The sequence below is a fragment of the Oncorhynchus keta genome, chromosome 14, assembly GCF_023373465.1.
Source record: "Oncorhynchus keta strain PuntledgeMale-10-30-2019 chromosome 14, Oket_V2, whole genome shotgun sequence".
Taxonomy (NCBI): domain Eukaryota; kingdom Metazoa; phylum Chordata; class Actinopteri; order Salmoniformes; family Salmonidae; genus Oncorhynchus; species Oncorhynchus keta.
The window spans coordinates 66075558-66098145 of NC_068434.1; the positions used below are offsets into that span (position 1 = coordinate 66075558).

The following is a 22588-nucleotide window of genomic DNA, read 5'->3' on the forward strand; positions in this document are numbered from 1 at the left end:
TCAGTTGTACCAGGTACAATATATTAGTTCATATTTTGACATTGCAAATTTTGCATCACATATTGTTCATTTTCTTAAGTTATTTAAGTACTAAGTTATACTGCATGTTTTCTGTCTTTGATTTTCATATGCTGGATGTTCTAGTCGCAGCTGGTGTCATGTAAGTTTCTCTTCGTTTGCAATCCCGCTCGTACATTTCCTTCAGTATCAGGGACATGGATGAGGATTATTGTTGATATTTCTCTAATTACATATTTACATTTAGGAGTATGAAGTTCATTTTCTGTTTCTGTAGCTCTCCAACTGATCCTACAGGAAATGAGGCACTGCACAGTGTAATAACTAGAGGTGGGTACTAAAAAAGAAACAAGTAGAATAGAATACGTAACATGTACTGTCTGATGGGTTACAAAGGTAGGTTCATGTCATACCTATTTTTATCTGTTGTCTGTTATACTGACGTAGAGGCAGCCCTGAGCATCCCACGTAACCAGATACTACACAGGTTGATGAATGTTTAGCCACATACAAACAGAGACCAACAGGCCTGCAGACAGAGGAAGGCAAAGACTCATAACACAACTCAAAGTCCCACAAAACTCAAACTACAGTGCACTGAGGTAGCTATATTTATATAAAGATACATTTGACTGTAGCGATTTGGTTTCCCACAGACACTTAATTCTCAGAACACTCAGTTAACTTACTCTACATTCAGTATCCAGCATGATTGACTAAATCTAGCAACCTCTCCCCTCAGTGAAAAGACCAGAACAGCAGGGTGAAACTGCCATCTATGCCAAAGTGACCAAAACAAAGAAGGAGAAAGAAAAACAGGACCCCGTGTACAGTCTGCTGAACAGAGAGGACACCATGATACTGTAGTAGTGCTATACTGTTGTGCTATATAGTAGTGCTATACAGTAGGGTTATTGTCACACCCTGACCTTGGATATCTCTGTTTTCTTGATATTTTGGTTAGATCAGGGTGTGACTAGGGTGGGTACACTAGTTTTTGTATTGTCTAGGGTTTTTGTATGTCTAGGGTTGTTGTAGGTCTAGGGGTTTTTGTATCTCTAAGTTGGCCTGATATGGTTCTCAAACAGAGACAGCTGTTTATCGTTGTCTCTGATTGGGGATCAGCCATTTCCCCTTTGTGTTTTGTGGGATCTTGTCTATGTGTAGTTGCCTGTCAGCACTCGTTTGTATAGCTTCACATTTCGTTTTGTTATTTTGTTAGTTTGTTCAGTGTTCATTCTTTAAATAAATAAGAATGTACACATACCACGCTGCGCCTTGGTCCGATCCTTATAATGAATGTGACAGCTATATAGTAGTACTATACAGTAGGGCTATACAGTAGGGCTATACAGTAAATCAAATCAAATGCTTGTGCTTCTAGTTCCGACAATGCAGTAATAACCAACGAGTAATCTAGCTAACAAATCCAAAACTACTACCTTATAAACACAAGTGTAAAGGGATAGAGAATATGTACATAAAGATATATGAATGAGTGATGGTACAGAGCGGCATAGGCAAGATGCAGTAGATGGTATGGAGTACAGTATATACATATGAGATGAGTATGTAGACAAAGTTGCATAGTTCAAAGTGGCTAGTGATACATGTATTACATAAAGATGCAGTAGATGATATAGAGTACAGTATATACGTATACATATGAGATAAATAATGTAGGGTATGTAAACATTATATTAAGTAGCATTGTTTAAATTGGCTAGTGATATATTTTACATCAGTTCCCATTATTAAAGTGGCTAGAGTTGAGTCAGTGTGTTGGCAGCAGCCACTCAATGTTAGTGGTGGCTGTTTAACAGTCTAATGGCCTTGAGATAGTAGCTGTTTTTCAGTCTCTCGGTCCCAGCTTTGCTGCACCTGTACTGACCTCGCCTTCTGGATGATAGCGGGGTGAACAGGCAGTGGCTCGGGTGGTTGTTGTCCTTGATGATCTTTATAGCCTTCCTGTGACATCGGTTGGTGTAGGTGTCCTGGAGGGCAGGTAGTTTGCCCCTGGTGATGCGTTGTGCAGACCTCACTAACCTCTGGAGAGCCTTACGGTTGTGGGTGGAGCAGTTGCCGTACCAGGCGGTGATACAGCCCGACAGGATGCTCTCGATTGTGCATCTGTAGAAGTTTGTGAGTGCTTTTGGTGACAAGCCAAATTTCTTCAGCCTCCTGAGGTTGAAGAGGCGCTGCTGCGCCTTCTTCACGATGCTGTCTGTGTGGGTGGACCAATTCAGTTTGTCTGTGATGTGTACGCCGAGGAACTTAAAACTTACTACTACTGTTCCATCGATGTGGATAGGGGGGTGTTCCCTCTGCTGTTTCCTGAAGTCCACAATCATCTCCTTAGTTTTGTTGACGTTGAGTGTGAGGTTATTCTCCTGACACCACACTCCGAGGGCCCTCACCTCCTCCCTGTAGGCCGTCTCGTCGTTGTTGGTAATCAAGCCTACCACTGTTGTGTTGTCCGCAAACTTGATGATTGAGTTGGAGGCGTGCGTGGCCACGCAGTCGTGGGTGAACAGGGAGTACAGGAGAGGGCTCAGAACGCACCCTTGTGGGGGCCCAGTGTTGAGGATCAGCGGGGTGGAGATGTTGTTACCTACCCTCACCACCTGTGGGCTGCCCGTCAGGAAGTCCAGTACCCAGTTGCACAGGGCGGGGTCGAGACCCAGGGTCTCGAGCTTGATGACGAGTTTGGAGGGTACCATGGTGTTAATTGCTGAGCTGTAGTCGATGAACAGCATTCTCACATAGGTAATTCCTCTTGTCCAGATGGGTTAGGGCAGGGAGCAGTGTGGTTGAGATTGCATCGTCTGTGGACCTATTTGGGCGGTAAGCAAATTGGAATGGGTCTAGGGTGTCAGGTAGGGTGGAGGTGATATGGTCCTTGACTAGTCTCTCAAAGCACTTCATGATGACGGAGGTGAGTGCTACGGGGCGGTAGTCGTTCAGTTACCTTAGCTTTCTTGGGAACAGGAACAATGGTGGCCTTCTTGAAGCATGTGGGAACAGCAGACTGGGATAGGGATCGATTGAATATGTCCGTAAACATACCAGCCAGCTGGTCTGCGCATGCTCTGAGGGCGCAGCTGGGGATGCCGTCTGGGCCTGCAGCCTTGCGAGGGTTAACACATTTAAATGTTTTACTCACCTCGGCTGCAGTGAAGGAGAGTCCGCGTGTTTTGGTTGCGGGCCGTGTCAGTGGCACTGTATTGTCCTCAAAGCGGGCAATAGTAGTGCTATACAGTAGGGCTATATAGTAGGGCTATATAGTAGTTCCTTACAGTAGTGCCTTATAGTTGTGCTATATAGTAGTCCTATACAGTAGGGCTATATAGTAGGGCTATATAGTAGTGCCTTACAGTAGTGCCTTATAGTTGTGCTATATAGTAGTGCTATACAGTAGTGCTATACAGTAATGCTGTACAGTAGTGCTATACAGTAGTGCTATACTGTAGTGCTATACTGTAGTGCCTTATAGTTGTGCTATACAGTAGTGCTATACTGTAATGCTATACTGTAGTATATGACATGTGAATAGAGTCTGAGGATATTAATACTGTACACCTAGGCATATGCCAAGATGTGTTTTTTAAATACTGATTTGGTTTTGAACTTCATTTGATGCAGTCTGCAGTCTGGGTGCTATATCTTTGAGCCTAGCAAAGATGTAGATGACATTATTCAACCTTTTATTCAATAAAAACAAACCAAGCTTGAATAAGCTATATTAAAGCTATATTAATTCAAACAAAGTGTTAGCCAATTATTTCCACTGGTTTGTTATGCCAACATGAAAATATGAACTAAGACACACAAATGAATAATAAGACAAGACTGAGACATACATAGAGAAAGAGAACAAAGAAGGAGAATATGTGGCAGGCTAATGTGGTTACAGTGTTTCTATAGAAAGCTCAGTCTAATGGAAGATGGAGACAGAGCTTAGTAATAGACAAGCCGCCATCATCATGTCTCCCAGCAGAGGGGGAGAGGGGAGGAGGAGGGGAGAGGAGGGAAAGAGTGGTAGGCTGGCTGCACCATACAGTATTACCACTTCTCCACGCACACCATGACCCATGGGCTAGGCAGAAGAGGTTTTTTCCTTCCAGCATTTTCCATTTGCTGTCACTCTCACAAGGCGTAATCATCATAGACCCGTGTCTCACACTAGATGGCGTCACTCCTACGCAATGCTCGTCCCTCAACCCATCAGTGCAGACGGCTGTCAAATATATGATGTGAGACAATACATCATAGACATGATGGAGTTATGTGACTCACAGACATGCATACACACACACACACAAAATAACATCTCAAAATCGGAATATTCTCTTCCCACAGGTACTCGAGCTACTGTAGTATCAGGGGTATGGATGCTGTTTATTAGAGAAGCTGTCAACACACACATACAGATACACACATGCTCCTCCATCCCTATTAACCCTGCCATTTTAACCTGAAGCAACAGCCTTAAGTTTCCTTAGTTAGACGTATGGCTGAGGCAGACTCGCTGCTAGCCACTGTCTGTGGGGAGAGAAAAAGAGAGAACAACATCAGTGTGCTGGATCTATATAGGTAGAGCTGCTAGGGCAGGGCTTGCAGTGTAGACACTTGGCTGTGGATAGGCTACAGGCTGCAGGCAGTGTGCTGCTGGGGAAGATACCTGATAGTGATTAGTGATCAGACTCTTCTGGGAGAGAGAGGGGGGCTGGCTTTCTGGAGGAGGTTGAGGAGGAGGAGGAGGCGAAGGAGGAGAGAGAGGAGAGAAAGGGGGCTGGTTTTCTGGAGGAGGTTGAGGAGGAGGAAAAGGAGGAGAGAGAGAGCGTGCTACTGTTCATTTAGAGGCAGCAGCAAGAGACTGAAGCATTGTCTGTCTGAGCTGAGGCAGGGCTGCATGGAATGGAGGAAAACTAGAGAGCAGCGCTGCTTGTCTGTCTGCCGACACACTGTCTGGACTCTCACGCTGCATCCCGGATAGATTGTGTGTTGAGTGGATGATAGGAATAGAGGATGCAGGTCTGATATGCACAGTATGTCTGTTTGTGATCATATGTGAATGGGTTTGTGTGTGTTCACTACATCCAAGCAGGTGAGTGTAATGGGTTTGCATGTACACTGTTGTGCATGTGTGTATTTGTGAAATGTGTAAGATGAAATGTGTGTGTTTGCAAATGTGCAAATTAGTTTCTATGTGTATGCAGTTCGTACCCGTATCCATGTTTGTGTGTACATGTAAGGTATCTAAACGGATGCATACATATCCCATAACTTCCTCTGTTTGTGCACTGTGTTGTGCTGTGTTTTCCTAGACTCTAGTTGTGTTGTAGTCATGGCTGCCTGAGGGACTGCTCCCTGGCTGTGTGGATCTGGAGCCCCCTCTGATATCATGCTGAGAGTTGGGCCAGCGGCCACCACTCTACTCCTGCTGCTGTCATACTGCTGCTGCCACCTGTGTCACTCTCTGGGTAAGTTCTCCTCACAGTACCACCGTGGAGGACATGAAAGACACTCTCAGAGTGATGGGCCATCAGAGATGTTATCAGACTGAGAGATACCCACTCTGCACAACTAGGATCATCTACTGGGAACAGGATGATAAGGAGATGAGCGGCAGGGCAGATGGAAAATCTGAGGGTGGGAGATAGTGAAGAGGCAACGCCAGCTGAGACTAATATTACATTAAAAGAGGAACTGATGAGGGATAGTCATTAACAGATGGGCTGAGTAATGTCAGTATGACCACTCAATATATTCATTTCCCTTTTAAGTAGATTTCTAATCAAAGTGTATGGTCTCAGAGACTTTGCCAACCTTTGTTATGAAAGTGAGTGATTTGGTTTCCTGTTCTCAGTTAATTCAGTATATATGATACGCAGCCCTGTCTGGTTTAGTGCAGTAATTTCCTGTGGTTGGTGACCTTCTGTTCAGCTGGGAGTGGTGATGAGCTGAATAAGGGAAGAAATATCTCTATTAACGACTTGGGGAAAGAACCTCAGAGTTCTAATAACTCTGCCCAGTCAATATCAGAAATATAAGCTGGCCAGCCCAGATAGCTGGCCAGCCCAGATAGCTCCACACGGCTGCCTCCTCCATGCCAACCTGTGCAGAAACAGGATTGATTCTCGTTTGACGCTCACTGTAATTTGTTTTGAATAAGAGCGTGAGCGTCTGCTAAATAACTCAAATGGAAACATGTAATGGAGCTCCTAACATGGGCTGTGCAGACAGCAGAAGAGGGTTAGGAGATGTGTAAAAGGTCACAGATTTTATTCTGTCATCACTTGGGGTGTTTTTGTAAACCCCACATTTTCGAGGTGACTCATAAAATATTCACATCTTTCATCAGTACAGTACACAGCCAGGGATCCTCTGGAGAGATAGACTGGCCTAATGCCTCACTGGCCACACAATCAGGTTACACTAATTGTAGATACTACAGTTCAAAATTTTGGGGTCACTTACAAATGTCCTTTTTTTTTTTTAAATAAAAGCATTTTTTTTGTCCATTTAAATAACATAAAATTGATCAGAAGTACAGTGTAGACATTGTTAATGTTGTAAATTACTATTTTAATGGAATATCTACATTGGCGTACAGAGGCCCATTATCAGCAACCATCACTCCTGTGTTCCAATGGCACGTTGTGTGAGCTAATCCAAGTGTATTATTTTAAAAGGCTAATTGATCATTAGAAAACCCTTTTGCAATTATGTTAGCACAACTGAAAACTGTTATTCTGATTAAAGAAGCAATAAAACTGGCCTTCTTTAGACTAGTTGAGTATCTGGAGCAACAGCATTTGTGGGTTCGATTACAGGCTCAAAATGGACAAAAACAAATAATGTATTCTTCTTCTGAAACTTGTCAGTCTATTCTTGTTCTGAGAAATGAAGGCTATTCCATGCAAGAAATTGCCAAGAAACTGAAGCTCTTGTACAACGCTGTGTACTACTCCCTTCACAGAACAGCGCAAACGGTCTCTAACCAGAATAGAAAGAGGAGTGGGAGGCCCCGGTGCAAAACTGAGCAAGAGGACAAGTACATTAGAGTGTCTAGTTTGAAAAACAGACGACTCACAAGTCCTCAACTGGCAGCTTCATTAAATAGTACCCGCAAAACACCAGTCTCCAAGTCAACAGTGAAGAGGTGACTCCGGGATGCTGGCCTTCCAGGCAGAGTTCCTCTGTCCAGTGTCTGTGTTCTTTTGCCCATCTTAATCTTTTCTTTTTATTGGCCAGTCTGAAATGTGGCTTTTTCTTTGCAACTCTGCCTAGAAGGCCAGCAGAAGAAAGGTCTTTGTTTCTGGCCATTCTGAGCCGGTAACCGAACCCACAAATGCTGATGCTCCAGATACTCAACTAGACTAAAGAAGGACAGTTTTATTGCCTCTTTAATCAGAACATCAGTTTTCAGCTGTGCTAACATAATTGCAAAAGGGTTTTCTAATGATCAATTAGAATGCCTATGTAGATATCCCATTAAACATTTTTATTTATTTTATTTCACCTTTATTTAACCAGGTAGGCTAGTTGAGAACAAGTTCTCATTTACAACTGCGACCTGGCCAAGATAAAGCAAAGCAAACAAACAACAACACAGTTAAACATGAATTGAACAAACATACAGTCAATAATACAGTAGAAAAGTATATATACAGTGTGTGCATATGAGGTAAGATAAGGGAGGTAAGGCAATAAATGGGCCATTGTGGCGAAGTAATTACAATATAGCAATTAAACACTGAAATGGTAGATGTGCAGAAGATGAATGTGCAAGTAGAGATACTGGGGTGCAAAGGAGCAAGATAAATAAATACAGTATGGGGATGAGGTAGTTGGATGGGCTATTTACAGATGGGCTGTGTACAGGTGCAGTGATGTGAGCTGCTCTGACAGCTGGTGCTTAAAGCTAGTGAGGGAGATATGGGTCTCCAGCTTCAGTGATTTTTGCAGTTTGTTCCAGTCATTGGCAGCAGGGAACTGTAAGGAAAGGCAGCCAAAGAAGAATTGGCTTTGGGGGTGACCAGATATACCTGCTGGAGTGCGTGCTACGAGTGGGTGCTGCTATGGTGACTAAAATCTTCCATTTCCAGCTACAATATTCATTTACAACATTAACAATGTCAACACTGTATTTCTGATCAATTTTATGTTATTTTAATGGAAAAAAATGTGCTTTTCTTTCAAAAACAAGGAAATGTCTAAGTGACCCCAAACTTTTGAACAGTAGTGTAAGACTGAGCATTTATAACACAATCTATACACTGGATTAGATATATTGTAAAGGGTTGGGAAGTGGTCTTTAGATTGTGTTTATCATTCTATCATGACAATGCATGCCGAATTGTTGCTCCACTACAGAAATCAAAGGAAGCAACTATAATGTAGTCCATGTATGTAATGCCCTTGCTCTGTGAGGATTTTCCAGTTGTGCAGACTCTTCCCCTCTGATTTGATATAGATGTCTTTGCTCAGTTTAAATGAATAGTGTCCCGTGGTTCTCAGCATACTTGCTTAGTCTAATGAAGGACAACAGAGTCAGCTGCAGAAGAGATTTAGCACGAGTTGTCTTTACCCACTTAAATTATTTGTATTTCATATAAATCTTATATAAAAAGTATTACTTAGCTCATTACTAAGTTATTACTTGAAATGACATACAATAGATGATGGTTGTACTGTAGGTGTTATATGAAACATTGTTGGATCATATTTATATTGTTTTTCACAAAGGGTAGTGTTCAGAATCTCCCAAAGAAGCCAGACATGAAGCATGATTTTCTACAGGAAGCTGTGCTGAGAGACAGAACGTGTAAAGATGATGAATCTGCTAATCCCAGTGATATTGACTGAGGAGGTCTAAGAATGCTGCTATTGATCCTGAGCCTGAGGATGACACAGGGGTGTTAACTGTAGTTGGCCCCGCATTGGGCCTGTCATCCTCAGGTAAATTTACAGCCATATTGAACGCACATAAAATAAGCCCATAAGCACGTGGGGAATGATTTAAGAGCATTGTGTCCCTCAAGAATTGAATCAATACTTCTTCATTTTCTCTGAGCTGGAGAGCTGTTTCCAGCAGTAATACAGCAACGTTACATCCTTTGTTTGAACTAAAGTGCTGAATATAATAATTGAATCCTGAGATTTGCTTGTGCAAATTAAATTAAATAAATTCTGCATTGACAGAGGCTAACTCTAGATTTCCCTCCCAGTTGTATGTGGACTAGAGTGACGGCTGATGTCTTCAATATGAAAGGTGCACCTTCGGTCTCTCTCTGTCTAAAAACCCAGCTAGTCCTTAGGGGGCACAAAGACCTCACTGTGTCCTTCACACATAAAACACTTCCTCTATCTAAAGCTCCACCCTCTAGCCTTTCTCTCCATCATCAACCCCCCTAGGGCCTACACCACCAGGCTGTCATGGATACCAGCATGCCACAGAGGCCAGCTGATGCACTGATACAATGAGGTATCCATCAACCACAGTCACAACATCAGATCCATCTGTAATGAAGTTATGGAGAGTGAAACTCATTGGGGCTTCCTTCCTCATAATCCAGATAGAAAACACACGGAGACAAATTAAATTAGACCAGAGCGGGGGATGACTGACTGAGGATTTACAGAGAGAGACACTAAATAGAACAGAGCTGATAGGAAGAAACACATTAGTGTTGGATGATGGTAGGAGGCTGAGTAGGCAGCCCACACTATTGAAACCTTCCCACCTGACACTAGTGGTGGCATCACACACATGGAACAATGGAGTCATGTTTAATCTCTCCATGTCTATGGAGCCGGGGAACAGTGAGTCATCAATTACGGAGGAAATTGGTGCACAAATGCAACTATCTTTAGTTTATACTGTGCCAAACCTTCATTAGTGTTTAAAGGTTTGGACAGCCTTTTATTGCCTGAACCCCAGCCAAGTGACTCTTACCTTTAATCACTGATAGATTCTTTATAGGTCTACTTCCATGGTGAAGAACTGGGGATGAAGCACCACTCTGTATTGGTAGCAGAGGAGTCTTGTCCAGGGAGGAAGAGGATGATTCATTTGATGGAAAAAACAATAAAACATATTATTCAAAAATCCTCCCTGTAAATAAAATTACACCTCTGTTATACACACCAACACATCTGATCAAACATACTAGTTTGCAGAGAATTCGAACAGGAAGGACACACTTGACCTTGGTGTCCTTCCATGAGGAGTGGAAAACACCAAATCATGAATAAAAGGTATTGACGATGTTGCCATGACAAAGTGACAGTTAGCTTTCTTCCTCCCTAGATAGCGAATGTTTGGTCCTGGTCTGAGGGTAAACAGGGACCAGAGATGTGATTGCCATGATGCTGAGATCCCTGGGGTGATTTCCTGCACGTTAAACTGGAGATTGATGGGGTTATTGACAAAGTGTCAGGTGCCAGGGACTATGAATCATTGTCAATGTGCTTTAGGTGGGCTGAACAATGGCCATGAGCTGTTACCAGGATAATACCCCCTGTTAACACGTCGCTGACATGATGCAGCTTAAGGAAGGCTAATGTGGTGTTTCCCTGCCTCTATAGGAATCCCTAAACTGTCCTCCTATGCCAAGACAGAGGACAAACTGTTCAAGAACCTCTTCAGAAACTACCAGAAATGGGTGAGGCCTGTGGAATACCTCAACGGCACAGTACGGGTCAGATTTGGACTGGCCATCTCCCAGCTAGTGGACGTGGTGAGAAAAATAGGATTATTATGGGATATTGTGGTTTGTGCCTTCTTGATGATTATTTTGATGTTTGTCAATGCAAGCTGGACTTTCAAGGCAAAGAATCAGTGGAGGAAAAAGTACTCAATTGTCATACTTGAGTAAAAGTAAAGATACCATAATAGAAAATGACTCAAGTAAAGTGAGTCACCCAGTAAAATACTACTTGAGTAAAAGTCTGAAAGTATTTGGTTTAAAATATACTTAAGTATCAAAAGTATAAACCATTTTAAATTCTTTAAATTAAGCAAACCAGACGGCACCATTTTCTTGTTTTTTTAATTTATTTATCAGTAGCCAGGGGCACACTCCAACACTCAGACATTCCTTAAAAAAGAACAATGTGTGTTTAGTGAGGCCGCCAGATCAATTGCAGTAGGGATGACCAGCGATGTTGTCATGTTCATCATAAGAGACCAAGGCGTGATAAGAATACATTCTTCTTTTAACAAAATGACCGTGACGCTACACTAACAAGTGCTGACAGGCAACTACACATAGACAATAACCCACCAAACCAAAATTGCAAATGGCAACCTAAATAGGATCCCCAATCAGAGACAACAATAAACAGCTGTCTCTGATTGGGAACCAATTCAGGCCACCATAGACCTATAATAAACCTAGACTGACAAACACCCCTAGAAAAACAAAAAACCTTAGACAGTACAAACAAGCATACCCATCCTCGTCACACCCTGACCTGACCAAAATAATACATAAAACATAGAAAACTAAGGTCAGGGCGTGACAGATGTTTTCATCTAAGTGTGTGCATTGGACCATTTTCCTGTCCTGCTAAGCATTCAAAATGTAATGAGTACTTTTGGGTGTCAGGGAAAATGTATTCTGTAAAAAGTACATTATTTTCTTCAGGAATGTAGTGAAGTAAAAGTAAACGTTATCAAAAATATAAACAGCAAAGTACAGATACCCCCAAAAACTACTTGAGTAGTTTAAAGTATGTTTTACTTAAGTACATTACATCACTGCAAAGAATATATCACTATAAATACATTTAGACGAATTTACATTCTGTTTTTTAACACGTTTACAAACATACTGACAGTATACCAAGACAAAGGTACAGATAAAACCTTTACAGTATGTCCTCTCCATTACAGGACGAGAAGAACCAGTTGATGACAACCAATGTGTGGATGAAACAGGCAAGATCTTAAACATATTTGGGGGGGTTATAGTATAATTAAGTGATATTTCCTGAGAAGCCAGTGTTTGGAGGATAAATAAGCACGGGGATTGTTAGGCCCGAGACGAAGTCGAGTGCTGGCAAACCATGCCAATATGTCCTCCAATCACCGTCTTTGAGGGCATTGTCACCTTTATACAATGGGTTACCAACATATTTATATTATGGTTAGCATATTTTAATTAAAAAGTTATTTTGAGGAATTTATTCATACTATTTCATCGTTCCACAAGATATAGTCCTGACACAAATTTAGGTGTTTCTACCCAAGCCGGCTGGTTGTTCATTCTATCGGTTTGGTTCTCAGAGACGTGACCCAGTTGTTAAGTATTTTTGTTCTGTATCTATGGACGCGACCCAGTCGTTCGTTTAAGCTGTTTTCTAGTGACATTCATTTGGATACATCCATAACAATGGTGATGCGCGATTTCACCTGCAATAGAAAATGTGCTCGCTCGTCAGAACACTGTTGTTCAGAGGAGTTAGCCAACAACAAAGCTAACACAATCACTTCAAACTGAAGCTGGAAAGACCGCAAACTAGCTGCACTTCATTTATTTTACCTGTTTCTAATGACATTTCTTTGTATATATCCCCCCAAAAATTGACTGGCTGAGAAAAGCTGCCTGCTTGTCTGTCTTGTCCCTACTTCCGGCCCCTACAAGTTCATTACTATGGGACAGCTGGAGATCAAATTTCAAAATTAAACAATGGTACAAATGTCAGAGAGACAGACAGCAAGGTTTATACAAATATCCACTATTGAAAACCAAATGCTAGTCTAAAAGAAATGGGAGACAATGTCTAGGTGCTTTTTACATTGGAGGTCATGTTTATAAATTGTCTGGCTGGGCTGATGAGACAGTGGATTGCACAGTGAGATTGAACAGTGCAAATAGGCATTTCAACGTCACAGCTTTAGCCGGTGGTAACTTGTGGAATAGACACCGACTGGAATGCGGTTTTAACCAATCAGCGTCCAGGATTAGACCCACCCATTGTATAATTCACAACACTCTACAGCAGTGGTTCCCAACCAGGGATACTAGGACCCCCGGGGGTAATTGGCCTATCCTGAGGGGGTAATTGAAAATACTCATAAGTCCACAGGGTTACATGCACATAAACGGGTACTTCAGGGGTACTCCAGGCAAAGCAAAATTCAGTTGGGAGTACAATAACCAAAAAAGGTTGGGAACCACTGCTCTATAGCAGCGTCAACTAGACATACAAAGGCGACATGGCATTTAGAGTAACAATCAACCTCCCTTCCCCCTGCATGTCCCCTTGTTCTGGTGGCATTTCACTAAAAGCTCACATCTTCATTTCTCCCCACCCTCCTCCACCTTCCCTTGTGCCCACACGAGCCACCCACTTTGCAACTCCCGCCCCCCGGCATCCTGCCTTGCCACCCAGCCCTCTTGGCAGCTTAATTCATATCCTCTGACTGCATCGGCTCTCTGCAGCCAGGGAATCATCACTCCAGACCAGGGTCTGCAGGTCAGCCTCTCCCAAGTCTGACACAATGACAAACAACTCCATGCAAATCAGAGGACAGAGGGCAATAGCTAACATGGCCACAGTGGTGGAAAAAGTACTAAATACTCATACTTGGGTAAAAGTAAAGATACCTTAATAGAAAAAGACTCAAGTAAAAGTGAGTCACCCAATAAAATTCGACTTCAGTAAAAGTCTAAAAGTATTTGGTTTTAAATATTCTTAAGTTTCAAAAGTAAATGTAATTGCTAAAATATACTTATGTCGAAAGTAAAAGTATGAATCATTTAAAATTCCTTCTATTAAGCAAACCAGATGGCACAGTTTATTTTACAGATAGCCAGGGTCACACTCCAACACTCAGACATTGTTTACAAATAAAGCATTTGTGTTTCGTGAGTCTGCCAGATCAGAGGCAGTAGGGATGACCAGGGATGTTCTCTTGATAATTGTGCGAATTGGACCATTTTCTGCCCTGCTAAGCATATAACGTGTACTTTTGGGTGTCAGGGAAATTGTATGGAGTAAAAAGTACATCATTTTCTTTAGGAATGTAGTGAAGTAAAAGTAAAAGTTCAGATACACCCCAAAAATACTTAAGAAGTACTTTAAAGTATTTTTTACTTAAGTACTTTATACCACTGCATGGCCACATCTATTTGTCAGCGGTGAATGAGGACATAAGGTTGAAGATATTGCTCTGTCCACGTCAGTGCTTCTCTCCTACTATCTACTTTATTTGTTTCTTTAACCTGTCTCCTCCCCTTCATCTACAATGATTGAAGTGGATTTAACAAGTGACATCAACAAGGGATCATAGTTTTCACCTGGATTCACCTGGTCAGTCTATGTCCTGGAAAGAGCAGGTGTTCTTAATGTTTTGTAAACTCAGTATATAGTGTAGTGCAATCAAATGTCTCTCATGAGGAGAAAAGGCATTCATGGCGCGAGCTCCAGCAAAAGTCTTGTCAAATGGATCCGCTTGTAAAAAGAGATGACTCATCCCTCTCTCTCTCTCTCTCCTGTTTAGGAATGGTTGGACATGAAGCTACGCTGGGACCCTGATGACTACCTGGGCATCACTAACATCAGAGTCCCCTCGGACTCTATCTGGATCCCAGACATTGTGCTCTATGACAAGTAAGTACTATGCCCAACAGACTGCCAACAGGAGAACAAAAGATGGCACTGATATTGAACTAACACTTTCGGTTCAATATAATCTCCACATTAGGGTTGCAAAGGGAGGGTATATTACCAGTGCTTGACTTGGGCCGTAGCTGTCCGGAACGCCGTACTAACACAACGTACAGCTCCTCTTTAAAAACAAAGTTGCCTTTCGCTGGCCCAGATTCACACACCGAGACAATTTTTTTTGATAAAATCTGAATGAAGGTGGGATCGTCATTGAATAGCAATGGCGAGTTTCTGCTTTGTTCAAGTTTATTTGTCGCTAGTCTCTGAATCTGTGAGTGCCAATATAGGCTGTTCGAGATAGCGCAGATTGAAAAAGTGCTCGGCTGAATGGCATGAATCCTGCTCCAAACTGTCAAATTAGGGTTTGTAAGGTAATGGAAATTAGTTGAATAATTATTTCGAATGTACTTCAAAAAAGCACACTTAAATATGGTCAATCAATAAAAATAACTACATATCAGCCATTATCGGAATGACCCTTTAGTGCATGTCTGTGGTGTTGCGTGTGTGTCAGTGTGGTGTTGCGTGTGTGTCAGTGTGGTGTTGCGTGTGTGTCAGTGTGGTGTTGCGTGTGTGTCAGTGTGGTGTTGCGTGTGTGTCAGTGTGGTGTTGCGTGTGTGTCAATGTGGTGTTGCGTGTGTGCCAGTGTGGTGTTGCGTGTGTGCCAGTGTGGTGTTGCGTGTGTGCCAGTGTGGGGTTGCGTGTGTGCCAGTGTGGTGTTGCGTGTGTGCCAGTGTGGGGTTGCGTGTGTGCCAGTGTGGTGTTGCGTGTGTGCCAGTGTGGGGTTGCGTGTGTGCCAGTGTGGGGTTGCCAGAGGAGAGAGCGCGACATTCCAGCAGCAGGTATTCCATAATGACAGACAGACTAACTAGATCACCAATTCAAAATATAACTTGCAGAAGTTATCTCGCTAGTTAAGTAACGTATAGTTAACTAAGCATTCATTTCGTTGTTGCTGTAGAGCCTATCTGCAATGTTAAACAACTGGTATTCCCCCCTATTAAACAGTAGACATGTAATTACGACAACGTAAAAATATTCTAAGAAATTGACAAATACATTTTTGTGCATAGATCTCCCTCAAAAACATAAATATTTCTGCCTTATATATAAACACGTCTAGTTAATACCTTGCTTTGAAAAAGCCTACCTTATCCATTTGTTGAATGAGAGAATCATTTTTATGGAGACAAAAGTATTTGGTTGTAATGTTGAAAAAGCCAAGCCTGCACACCCTGCTCTCCAGATAGAATTGACCACATGTTGACAACATGTGACTAACAGTCCATCTCTATCTGGGGGCTAAGTGCCTTGATCAAGGGCACAACAGCAGGAGAAAGACGTGGTAGGTCTACATGGAATCAGACACGTCATCTTTCCAGTGTCAATAATGCTTACTTTTTCATGTGGGCTGTAATAATAGTAATGAATTATTTTTAGTTAAAGGTCATACAGAAGTAATGGAAAATGAGTTTAATCCACTAACAGTGAATAATCAGAGGTCTCTATAACATAATCTCTAATGTACCGACTTGGAAAAATACAGCTCCTACACTACTTCCATCCCAAGTCAAGCACTGCATAATACTGGAAACTTTCTAAATTTACCAGTAAACTACCAGAATTTTGGTATGTTTCATGGATTTTATGTAATCTATTAGAAGACATCTATTGGCCCTTTTGGGTACTTCAGATTATCACAGGTGTCTGTAACAATCTCTGGCCCTCTGTGGCTGTTTTCACACAGGAAGCCCAATTCTGATCTTTTTTCTACTAATTGGTCTTTTGATCAATCACATTGATCAACTGATTGTTCAAAAGACCAATTAATTAAAACAATCAGAATTGTGTAAATGCAGTCTTAGTGGCCTCATCACAGAAAATATCTTAATTTAATAAGATGATTTAAAAACCTAAATATATACATTTTTTACATTACATTTAAGTCATTTAGCAGACGCTCTTATCCAGAGCGACTTACAAATTGGTGCATTCACCTTATGACATCCAGTGGAACAGCCACTTTACAATAGTGCATCTAAATCTTTTAAGGGGGGGGGGTGAGAAGGATTACTTTATCCTATCCTAGGTATTCCTTAAAGAGGTGGGGTTTCAGGTGTCTCCGGAAGGTGGTGATTGACTCCGCTGTCCTGGCGTCGTGAGGGAGTTTGTTCCACCATTGGGGGGCCAGAGCAGCGAACAGTTTTGACTGGGCTGAGCGGGAACTGTACTTCCTCAGTGGTAGGGAGGCGAGCAGGCCAGAGGTGGATGAACGCAGTGCCCTTGTTTGGGCGTAGGGCCTGATCAGAGCCTGGAGGTACTGAGGTGCCGTTCCCCTCACAGCTCCGTAGGCAAGCACCATGGTCTTGTAGCGGATGCGAGCTTCAACTGGAAGCCAGTGGAGAGAGCGGAGGAGCGGGGTGACGTGAGAGAACTTGGGAAGGTTGAACACCAGACGGGCTGCGGCGTTCTGGATGAGTTGTAGGGGTTTAATGGCACAGGCAGGGAGCCCAGCCAACAGCGAGTTGCAGTAATCCAGACAGGAGATGACAAGTGCCTGGATTAGGACCTGCGCCGCTTCCTGTGTGAGGCAGGGTCGTACTCTGCGGATATAAATATAAGAAATATAAACCATCAACTTAGTGAATACCATCATGTTTAATATGAGGGTTTCAACATTTTTTACTATGTCAGTATGTGTTTGTTGTCAGTGTTTTGGCGTCAAACTGGTGGCAGTTGTGTTGCAGAGTTAATTGAAAAGAATGTTTTTGTTGATTAAATGCTTTTTTAATTAATGAGGTTATTTTCTCTTGAACCGTATTGTCTATCTACTAGAAACTCCTGGACAATATGGACACAGATATAATACATTAATACTATATATTCATTATTTTTTTTAAATACGTTTTTCAAGTATAAATTATGAAAGTTACGATAGATTGCCATAGATGGTCTGTTAAATACCAAAATGGAAGATTCCAGTAACTTTGGGAAATTACCGGTAGCTTTGCAATCCTACACAGCATCCTACACGATATTTTGAACAGCACAAATACAATTAATCCAACACATGAAGAAAAGCCAGATTCAACCCCGTAGAAGATAAACAGATATTAACCCTTTCCTCTAACAGCGCCGATGGACGTTTTGAGGGCTCTGTCACCAAGGCTGTTGTCAAGTATGATGGCACCATCATCTGGACACAGCCCGCTAACTACAAGTCAGCCTGCATCATCGATGTCACCTTCTTCCCCTTTGACCTGCAGAACTGCTCCATGAAGTTTGGCTCCTGGACCTATGATGGCTCACAGGTTGAAGCCTACACAGCATTGTGAAACAGTCTACAGTATAGTAATGACCATATAGTCTTTAATTGATGTCAGAAATATGTTAATCTCTTGTTTATACTTTGGGGAGTTGAAAGGAAGATACGTCTGTTGATGTTTCATCTTTTCTAACCTTGTATTCATTCAATAGGTTGACATCCTCCTGGAGGACTTCCATGTAGATAAGAGGGACTACTTTGACAATGGTGAATGGGAGATAGTGAAAGCGACAGGCAGCCGTGGTCTGAGGATGGACGGTCCCTGCCACTTCCCCTTTATCACCTACTCCTTCATCATCCGTAGACTGCCGCTCTTCTACACCCTCTTCCTCATTATCCCCTGTATCGGCCTTTCCTTCCTCACCATCCTGGTCTTCTACCTGCCCTCCAACGGCGGGGAGAAGATCTCCCTGTGCACCTCTGTGCTGGTGTCCCTCACCGTCTTCCTCCTCGTGATCGAGGAGATAATTCCGTCCTCCTCCAAGGTCATCCCTCTTATCGGGAGTACCTGGTGTTCACCATGATCTTTGTCACGCTCTCAATTGTCATCACCGTCTTCGCTATCAACATCCACCACCGCTCCTCATCCACGCACCAAGGCATGGCGCCATGGGTGCGCCGTATCTTCCTGCACAGGCTGCCTAAGCTGCTGTGTATGCGCAGCCACGTGGACCGCTATGCTACCCCAGGCGGGGCCAGGGAAGGACTGACAGGGAGAGAGTGGGCAAGACTGGCAAGAAGAGAAGGGGTAGTAGGGGCCATTATGAAGGGTTCTTCACCAGAGTCCACCTCTCATCTCTCCTCTAGGAATAACCTGCAGGCTGCTTTGGACTCTATCCGCTACATCACCATGCATGTGGTCAAGGAGAACGAGGTCAGAGAGGTAAGATCCCATTGAGTTACAGAGAATCAGTCTGCCCCTCAGTATCAATGACAAAGTTGGCATGAGAGAATATTGTGTTTGTTATGACTTGAACACCATTCAAAATCAATTCTATAGTGCTGAAATTAGGTTTTTGAAGTCTTACTGTAATTCTCTCTATATATTCATCATCTCCATACTGTATATTTGTCTCCATCCTCTGATTGTCACATGCAACTGCACCTCTGAGTGCAAAGCCCTCCCAGCCTGTGTCAACGAGGTCATGTGTTGGTGTCTGAAGGGCGTTTTGGTCTCTCTCTCCAGGTGGTGCAGGACTGGAAGTTTGTGGCTCAAGTTCTGGATCGTGTGTTCCTGTGGACCTTCCTCCTGGTCTCAGTACTGGGCTCTGCTCTGCTCTTCATCCCTGTCATCTACAAATGGGCAAACATCATCGTCCCCAACCATGCAGGCGGCAGCGGATAAGACTAAACTGAGACTAAGTGCGCTGAGCACAATCATTTCAGAGACACTACAGTCAGTGCAGATAAAGAGACACTTACTCACGTGGGTGTGGGAGACCAGTTATAATTGCAATGGATTCTAGTTCCATCATGATTTTTGATTTGTGTAAATGAATGAGGGATTGTCTCTATCTGTTTATAGATTAAATTAACAATCAATTGTTTTATATTCTGAAAGGAGGATACCTCCCTATAGGCATATCTCACAAAGTAAAGTATAACAATGAATACAATTCTCCAGGTTACTGTCTTTCTTGCCTCTGAAAAACAGGCTTCTCACAGTTAAGGGCACAGGATTATGGAAGGCTGGCCACATGAGACTAGCTAATAGTTAACAGGTGTTAATTCATAACTTTTAATCCACCCCTTTGTTAATAAGTGTACAGTATCCTTTACCATTAACATTTATATATATGACCCATTACCTTTTATGTTTAAGTCAACATTGACCTTGTAACGGCTTTCCTCCTCTTTGTCTGAGGAGGAGTAGCAAGGATCGGACCAATACGCAGCGTGGTAAGTGTCCATGACATTTTAATAATCACTGAACATGACAAAATACAAAAATAACAAAGTGAATGAAAACGGAAACAACAAAACAGGAAACAATCACCCACAAAACACAGGTGGGAAAAGGCTACCTAAGTATGGTTCTCAATAAGAGAAAACCAATGACACCTGCCTCTGATTGAGAACCATACCAGGCCAAACACAAAAACACAACATAGAAAAACGAACATAGACAACCCACCCAACTCACGCCCTGACCATACTAAAACAAAGACATAACAACAAAACTAAGGTCAGAATGTGACAAACCTTTTATACCCTTTTATATACACTACCCTTTATATTACCCTTACATTACACTTTTCTATTTTATTAACTCTAGGTTGGTAAAATACAAAATAAAATAAAAACATTTTTAACAGTGGCTACATTCTCAGAAAAGCAGTGTTACATAACAAGATCAAGAAAGAGTTGAATTATAATCCACTTGAACAAGCTTCACTGAAGAATTCAGCTGTGAGTGCTCTTGTATGAGCAAAAACTACTGTTTTAATGTAACTACTTTCCAGCTTCTAAGACCATCTCTTTGCATTACAGAGGTGTCTTGAGATGATATTTTAAGTCTGTGAGTCTGTTAGAAATTGGGGGACATAGTTGGGGACTTAAGTCAGTCAGAGTCCACCTGATACAAAAACAAGAGTTGTTGTTTTTGATTCTGTTCATCTCGCCTTCTGATTTCACCTCTCATTCAGATGAAAGATGGCAAGCCATAATGGAAGCATTAACTCATACCTTCTCATATCTTTACTGGTTGTTTCTTGGAGAACCTACGATGGTGGGAAAATTGTACTATTTCCTTTAGAAGGTAGCCACTGGGTGAACATGGACATTCTGATCAAGGCTCTTCACTCTCAGGGACACACCGTCACAGTGGTACGGACAGCTACAGTTGGTATATTAAAGAAGGGTCTCTACATTACAGTTTTATTACAATACCTGTCACTGATGATGTGGAATATGAGGAATTTGTAAAGCCAATCGTGAAGAAAGTAATTGATATAGAGAGAGGAAAGAGCTCTGCATTAAACTTTATACATTTTCAAATCGAGATGTTCTCTGCAATGTCTAAGGTTCATGGACTGGAATGTGACACGGCAACTGCTGTATTGAAAGACAAGGATTTAATGAAGACCCTAAAGGAGAGCCAGTATGACCTGTTGTTTACTGACCCAGCATGGGGGACTGGTATTTTGGTGGCTTACTATCTTCAGGAACCTCTAGTCTACAATGTACAGTGGGTAAACAGTGGAGAGGGACGTTAAGGGCCATTGCACCATCCCCCATGTCTTATATTCCAATGACTGGATCAGGGCTCTCACGCAAAATGATCTTCACAGAGAGAGTAAAGAATGTGCTTTTCCATTTGCTTTGGGAAGCTCACGACAGATTTTTTATTCAGCCACATTACCAAAATGTTTGTAATGGGTTCTTCCAACCAGGTGTGGACTTCTATGAGTTATTACAGGGAGCTGGTCATTGGCTCATGAGAGTTGACTTTGTGTTCGAGTTCCCTCGTCCCGTCATGACTAATTTTATCTATAGAGGGTTCCAATTTATGGGAGGGTTCCAATTCTCCCAATCGTGTGGGGTAGAAAAAGCATGAGGTAGTTCTATATGGGTGTCACGTTCTGTCCATCGTTCGTATGTGTTTTTCTTGTTTTAGTGTTGGTCAGGACGTGAGCTGGGTGGGCATTCTATGTTGTGTGTCTGGTTTGTCTATTTCTATGTTTGGCCTGATATGGTTCTCAATCAGAGGCAGGTGTTAGTCATTGTCTCTGTTTGGGAACCATATTTAGGTAGCCTGTTTTGTGTGTGATTGTTCCTGTCTCTGTGTTTGCACCAGATAGGACTGTTTAGGTTTTCACTTTTCTTGTTTTGTATAGTCTGTTCGTGTATAGTCGTCTTTATTAAAAACATGAATAACCACCACGCTGCATTTTGGTCCACCTCTCTTTCACCAGAAGAAAACCCTTACAATGGGTAACTCTGAGGGCTTCCTTGAAATGTTTGGACGAGAAAATATTGTTGTTTGACATTGTGAAATGTGTCTGCAATGTTAAACAGTATTTAAATGTGTAATTTTATGCATCCAAATTATAATCGTGTTCACTCACTGAGTTTTGAGTAACCATCACTATGACTTTTAGAAGTGGAAAGGAAATCATAAACGCAGTACTTTGACCTTAACTTAACCCTTATAAACCAACGTGCCACACAAAAGCCTAAGTTAATTGCACATTTTACACGTGGCTTCCATACACATAATATGAAGATCATCTGGTAAGTAATATTGCACTGCATCTTACCTCCAGACTGAATCAGCTAATAATAATTATGTTAAGTTAACGTTCATCAACAAGGATGAAATGTATTGTGAGATATGGTTCACATACTGAATCAAATGTGAATCTAAATGAAGAATAAAGTTTCATATTCATTGTCTCAAACTCTCAAAACCCTAATGGGAATTAATATGGCACTATTGAGAACAGCTTTCATGGTCTTTCATGATTTGTATCAAATCAAATTGTATTAATTGGTCGCATATGGATATTGAGCAGATATTATCGCAGGTGTAGCAAAATGCTTGTACATAAATGAGATATATAT

At 42.0% G+C, this 22588-nt stretch overlaps 1 protein-coding gene across 1 annotated transcript; it reads left to right on the forward strand.

Moving 5' to 3' along the window:
• The first annotated feature begins 4679 nt into the window (after positions 1–4679).
• Positions 4680–19635, forward strand: LOC118393812 (neuronal acetylcholine receptor subunit alpha-5-like). The gene is given in 9 exon segments (XM_035786897.2): positions 4680–5125; positions 5346–5501; positions 10612–10763; positions 11921–11965; positions 14534–14643; positions 17834–18011; positions 18178–18526; positions 18529–18908; positions 19212–19635. Coding segments are annotated over 8 exon segments (1452 nt in total). The 5' UTR covers positions 4680–5125; positions 5346–5422; the 3' UTR covers positions 19371–19635.
• The last annotated feature ends 2953 nt before the right edge of the window (positions 19636–22588 follow it).